Genomic DNA, 6,936 nt, shown 5'->3' on the forward strand with positions numbered 1-6,936 from the left:
TCGAGAACAGTTATGCGAACAAGAGCGAAGCATAAATTTAGTATCGAGGCACAGAGCACACATCGGAGAATTATAATATGGAGACAAATCTGTTCGCTCTTCGACGCTAAGCTTATGGGAGCGATTTCAAAACACCCAATATATTGAGCGGACCTACATGGCCGACTCTGTTTTTGTGTATTGACGGTAGTGTCAATAAAAGCTTGAGGAAAGGATTTCCGAAAACTTCTGGATATGGTAAATGGCTTTGGAAGATGATACTAACACAGAATAATGGAATGATGCGGTAATTTCTTTTCGCCGACCAATTGTATCGAAGTATGATTATTTATAAATTAAAGGAATCGAAGAGATAACAAAGATGGCGGACCGTGCTTTACTAGATAGACAGTAGCATCGAGAATAGTTACGCGAAAAGTTCTGCGAACAAGAGCGAAGTATGAAATTAGTATGGAGGCACAGAGCACATAGCGGAGAATTATAATACGAAGACAAATATATTCGCTCTTCGATGTTAAGCTTATGGGATCGATTTCAAAACACCCAATATACAGAGCAGACCTACATGGCCGATTCTGTTCTTGCGTGTTGACTGTAGTCTAAATGAAAGCATGCGGAAAGGATTTCCGAACACTTTTGGTTATGGTGAATAATTTTGGAAGATGATACTAACATAGAATAATGTAATGATGTGGTATTTCTGTTCACTGACCAATTTGTATGAAAGTATAATTATTTATAAATTAAAGGAATCGAAGAGATAACAAAGATGGCGGACCGTGCTTTACTAGATAGACAGTAGCATCGAGAATAGTTATGCGAAAAGTTCTGCGAACAAGAATGAAGCATGAATTTATTATCGACGCACAGAGCACATATCGGAAAATATAAAATGACGGATTTATTGAATGAGCCGGACTCAACAGTGCCTTGGTACACTGATACTAGTAATCTGCTGAAAAGTATTGGGAACAGACTCAGTTTTGATGGGTACAAATGCACCTTAGGTAAACCTACAGTAGCGCTAAGAACAACTTCCTAAACGTTTTCCGAACGCGTCCATGTGATGTGAACAGTATCAAAAGATGCAACTAACTATAAACACTAAAAATATTCATAAAATTATATGTTCCCTGTCTAATCTCAGACAATGCTAATGATTATAGCACGAACAGGCGAAGAGCAAGTCAAGATGGCGGAATGCGCTGTGCATCAAAAGTGCCTAGTGCAACTGCAAAAAAAAAAAAAAAAAAAAAAAGTGCGAAAGGATCTAATTTAATAATTGTTCTAATAGTATATGGCTCCAATGGAAAATATTTTAGAATCACTGTACAAGGACAGGTTGGTTTCTGAATAAAACCAAAAAATGAAAAGAAAAAAAACCACATAGGAAAAGAAATATAAGAATAGATCTTAGTGTTGATCTGTGCTAGATTGAATAGACTAGATTAATAAATGAAATAGCGTAAATCGTCTGTTAAACAACCAACACTATAATTGAATATAAAGTTGCCTGCCTATCCTTTAAGTGCCTGAATTGTGATACCACAGCCTCATATCTTTCTGAGGTTATGAACCTGTACTTGCCAAACAGAACATTGAGATCTCTTGATTCCTCCCAGCTAACTGTTCCCCGATGCTTCCTTAACTCCTGTGGAAAAAGGTCATTTCCCGTCTTCGGCCCAAGAACTTGGAATTCTCTGCCTGTTGCTCTCAGACAAACAACTCATCCACCTACCTTTAAAGCAAATCTTAAAACATATCTCTTTAAAAAACAACAACAACAAAACTTGTCATAATTCAAATAGTGCTGTTGTCCCAGGCCTATGTGAGTGTGTGTGATGGGAGAGTAGTGAGAATGGGGGTGGGTAGATGGATGGTGGTGGTGTGGTTCGAAAGGGAGAATGACCCGATTTTTACCCCTTTTACCTTTTCTACCCAAAATTTTATTTGACAATTTTTACAAAATCTGTGGCATGCAGATTACAGTTATGTTCCTTTTTACATGTATGTATATTAAGTGAAAATTGCTGTCATCTCAGTCGTTTAATCATGTATGTGTCTGTGCGTTTGTGTTAGTGTGAGTGTTGGAGTGTAACAGTTGTAGTATTGATAGTATGCTACTTTGTGAGTTTTATGCATTGTGTTTTTATAATATTAATGATTCTGTTTTATGTTTCTGCTACTTTTTATATGCTTTCTTGTTTCATTTTAGGTATTGGATTGTAAAGCACTTAAAGTTTGCTTATGCTTGTATTGTAGCGCTATATAAAAATAAAATAATATTATAAAATATTATTTTATTATTAATTGCTTAAATCTATAGCCTACTATAGTTTGGATCATGTATATTTTATTCAAATTGTGAAGCTTTTCTCCGTGACGAAAAAAGATATGCTGTGAGGCAAAGATCACACACACAGGCACGCGAAAAAAAGATAAAAGAAAAAAAAGGTGGTATGATGGTACATAGTAAGCACTTGCTTACAATATGTCACTTAGTTTGAAGTAGTTAGATTTTGGCCAGCATGATGTGAGATAGTCTGAAATATGTATTTTAGCAAATGTGATATGAGACTATGTCTATTTATTTATCTTATTTTCATATATTTTAAATATCATTTTCATTCTATTTTATCTTGTATACATATTTTTATGTCACTCTGTCTTAAATTTGTATATATTATCATAAAGCGCAGTGAGCCCCATTTGAGATGGGGGTAGGGCGCTATATAAGCCTGCACTTTATTTATCTATTATTAATTGACACTCGCCAAGGTGGTTGCCATTGTAATGTCGACAATCAAGACAAAATACTTGGGAACAGCTGTGTTTTTTTGTTGTTGTTGTTGTTGTCGTTTTTTGTGTGTTTAATTGTGTGCGTTTATTACTATCACATCAAACTTTATTACCTTATCAATAGTTTGTTTTTTTTTAGCAGAAGCGTAAATTAGTGAAATAAAAACATCATTTTAACTCCTTTCTTCCTGATTTCCTCGGTGTGAGAGGATAGGCCCTTTCTTCCAAAGTTGGGCGTGACACAAACACGCACACACACACACACTAACATACACCATTGAACTTGTAGACCGAAGAAGCAAGGGGAAGGAGAACAGGAAGGGGGGAGGGGGGGGGGGGGGGGGGGGGGAGCGGATACATGCCTTGTGTTGTGCACGCGTGTGAAACGGAAAACGCAACACTCGCTAACCATTGGAGACAGCCGAGTTTAGACCATGACGGGCACTTGACGCACGGTGAGAAAACTTGGGCTCAGTACTGGTCAATATCCAGTGACAGAGAGAGAAACAGGCAGAGAGAGATGATGGACTGGGAAGGCAGAAAAAGGAGACAACAGAAAAAAAAAAAAAAAAAAAAAAAAAAAAAAGAGCAGAAAAAAGAGAGTGATAGAAAAGAGGAAAATTCTAGCACAGAATTTCCAGAAGACGGGCATGCTATTTATACTGAAAGACCCCCGGCATCCCCACGGGGGAGTTGGGATGACATTTTACATCTCGTTCACAGAAAACGGTACAGATTCCCCGCCGTCAAACACAGTAGCAATACGGTCTCAAGTACAGCCGAGAATTATGGACACAGTTGGATTGAGAGCCGTACTTGTTGATTCTACTGGTGGAGCGATCAAGCACGCTGAACGTGTTGGACGTGACGTCATGTCTGCACGTGACCTGAAAGTGAGCGAGTCCCGGAAGTGTCTGGAAAGACACCTGGTACAGATCAGTGGCGGCGGGTCGACGAGCTTTGGCGTATCTTAGCATTTTCCTTTCAGCGGACTGATCGTCGGAACTGAGAACGTAACGAAGGCTTTTCGTGATGTTGTGCAAGGCCAGTTTCGCACACTTGTTCCGTTCGGATCGCGTGTAGCTGTTGATTTTGTCAATGGCGGTGGCTACAGCCTCTTGAACGAACGGGTCTGATGTGCTGACGGGCTGCCATTCCAAACACGCGCACCAGTGAGGAGTGACCTCAGCATGAGTGCACGTGCGTTCTTTGGGGATTTCCTTGAACAGGCTGATGGCTCTGCTGCTCACATCGCCATAACTGGTGCCGGAGTGGTTCAGGAAGTCCAGGAAGGTTGCGTGGATGTCAAACGGAGTGGTCAGTCTTTTTGAGTTGGTCTGCAAGTTTTTCATGATGGTGGGGTACTGTTGTTGGAACCACGGAGGAAACCGAAATGAAAAAAATGGCAAACGCTCTTCCAGGCTTCCTTGGGGGGTGTCCCGAATAAAGTCAAATCTCGAACCATGATCTGCCATTAGAATCAACAAAGTGGAATTCAGATGTCCTTTTACTTCCAACTCTTGCAAGAAGGCAGCCAGATCGTCATCCATAGCTTGAGCAGGGTTGTTAGCATCATGACTCAGTTCTGAGTAAAACCCGAAGAAGAACTTAGGGAAATGTCTGTACATGTCAAACAGACTCCCAAACCAGTTCATGAAATTCATGTGTCGTGGTTTAGATCCCCAGCAGAGTGTGGGGTTGTCTTTACCCGCTCTCTCTGCTGCAAGGTAGAACGGACGCATGCAGTGATCAGTGGGCTGGTGTTCAAAACCCAGCATTCTGTAATAGACTGTTCCTATTCGCGGCATGTCTTCTGCATAAGCCGTGACGTAGCCCTGCTTGGAAAACTCTCTCCATATCCAGGGGTGATTGTCCACTGGTTTTGCCCCTTTGAAACCTGGTCTAGCCTCTGGAAGTTCCATTGCCATTTTGCCTGTCAGAATAGGTAACAGTGCAGCTTTTGTACCATCTCCCAAAATATTGTAACCCTCCAGTTCTATTGCTCCCAATCTGTCGACGAGGAGAGTGTGTGTCTTTGGCAAAAGGCGTCGCCAAGCCATACGCGAGAGTGAGTCAAAACCAAGCATGAAAACGCTCAGATTAAGATTTTGGTTGGACTGGGATGAGAATTCATCATGGTCTGTGCTGCGTGTTGAGGACAGAGATGAAGTGAGTGATGACGACTTGAGTTCGGGTCGTTTGTTCAAGCCTGGAGCAGAGTTCAGCGAAGAATGGAAGTGACGAAGACGCTCCATGACAGAACTGTTCACGGCCACAGCAGCGTGGATGTTGTTGTACGTCTTGCCACGGGCAGACTGACAGTCCACGCGGAAAAAGTCAGACTGTAAAGGCGTTCCATCCAGCATTGGTTTCACCACTGAGGCGTAGCCCACGGAAAAATCACCCTGGCGCACGATTGGTGCATATTCGCACGTGATGTTTCCGTACTGACGTATGGCGTCACGTGAAATGTGGAATGTACCGTTGATGACGTAGACCCAGTCCACCATGGCGGAACTGCAGTTTATTGGAGGTACTTTGTAGTGGAACTGCATGATGGCTGGGTCAAAGGGGTGGAGAACGGGGTGCATACATTTCAACCCAGATCCACTGTCTTGGGCCTCCGCCCTGTCAGTTGACTTCTTCAGGGTGTTTTGCACCGATGACAAAAACGAAGATTTGTGTCTCACACTACTTTTTTCAATGTCCTCAAATTGACCACGGTTAGACTGTAAAAACACCAGTAGACCTACTGATGCCACGAGTATCAATAACAGTAGACAAGTTTTCTTGTAACCAAGCCTACAGTTAATGTACATTGTCCGAATAAGACAACTCCACATTTTTGTTTTTGTTTAAAACAAGCAAACAAACAAAATATTTGAAAATATCTCAAGATCATGTCAAGCCCTTAGTATAAACTGAATACAAGTTCACGTCATGAGAGTACGTTTGTTATAATATTTCATTAAATCAATTGTTCTTTCAGATAGTAGACCTGAAAAGGATCACTTCTGTACCGATATGCGAGCTCATCTGCAGAAATATTTTATCTGATGGGGGCATCAGAAATCTTGGTCTGTGTTCTAAAAGATTCTAGTTACACAAAGCAAAATACAATTTAAAAAAAAAAAAAAAAAAAAAGAAAGAGAGAGAGGGAGAGAGAAATACACAGTGCTGCTGATCATTCAGCCATTTCAAAGATATTGGCATGAGCACATCCAGTTTTCCACATTTGTTGTTTTTGTTCACACATCGAGTGAAAGGAACGTCATTCTTTCTCCACTCTTCGTTGTTGTTGTTTTTAATGACGGTAAATTTGTGTTTAATAATATTTGCAATTGATAGTCAAACATTTGTTTGTGTGACTAAATGTCCTTGATTTCCCAAAACGTCAGTTCTGAAGAAGAACGTGCAATCGACGCTGGCAGGAACAGGTTCATACACATTTGTTCCTGAGGTCTGCCGTACAGAGTCAGTATGGGACAGCTGATGTCAGAATGTTGCTGGATGACCTCGGGACCACAGCTTCTGTCATCACCGTGTCTGTGAGCTTTTCTTCCTGTCTGGTAGTTCTGGAATCACAGACAATGATGACTCATCAATTTAACAGAGAGAACAAGGTTATCTCACAAGGTATTGAGCATAAAAGTGACGGGCGCAATGGCCGAGTGGTTAAAGCGTTGGATTTCAATCTGAGGGTCCCGGATTCGAATCTCGGTAACATCGCCTGGTGGAGATTTTTCCGATCTCCCAAGTCAATATATTTGCAAACTTGCTTGTGCCTGAACCCCCTTCATGTGTATACGCAAGCAGAAAATCAAATACGCACGTTAAAGATCCTGTAACCCATGTCCGAAAACGGAGTAAGGCTGCCTACATGGCGGAGTTAAAATAGTCATACACGTAAAAGCCCACTCGTGTACATACGAGTGAACATGGGAGTTGCAGCCCACGAACGAAGAAGAAGAAGAAGAAACATAAAAGTATTTACCATATCTTGTCTGCTCCCTGTTACATTCCAGGTGCTTCAGTTTGATAGAAAGTATGTATACAGACACAAAAGCCTGCACCCGTAATGAAAATGGATTCTCCCCTTCCATCTATGTTCGAAGAGGAGTACAACAGGGAAATACA

The 6,936-nt window shown here is 41.2% G+C and overlaps 1 protein-coding gene across 1 annotated transcript; it reads right to left on the reverse strand.

Annotated features, from left to right (window-relative positions):
- Window positions 1–3,545: 3,545 nt before the first annotated feature.
- On the reverse strand, window positions 3,546–5,466 carry LOC143287934 (uncharacterized). Its single transcript, XM_076596176.1, has one exon. It carries the CDS (start codon window positions 5,388–5,390, stop codon window positions 3,546–3,548), a length of 1,845 nt encoding a protein of 614 aa, XP_076452291.1. The 5' UTR covers window positions 5,391–5,466.
- Between the last annotated feature and the right edge of the window lie 1,470 nt (window positions 5,467–6,936).

The sequence above is a fragment of the Babylonia areolata genome, chromosome 12, assembly GCF_041734735.1.
Source record: "Babylonia areolata isolate BAREFJ2019XMU chromosome 12, ASM4173473v1, whole genome shotgun sequence".
NCBI classification, from domain to species: domain Eukaryota; kingdom Metazoa; phylum Mollusca; class Gastropoda; order Neogastropoda; family Buccinidae; genus Babylonia; species Babylonia areolata.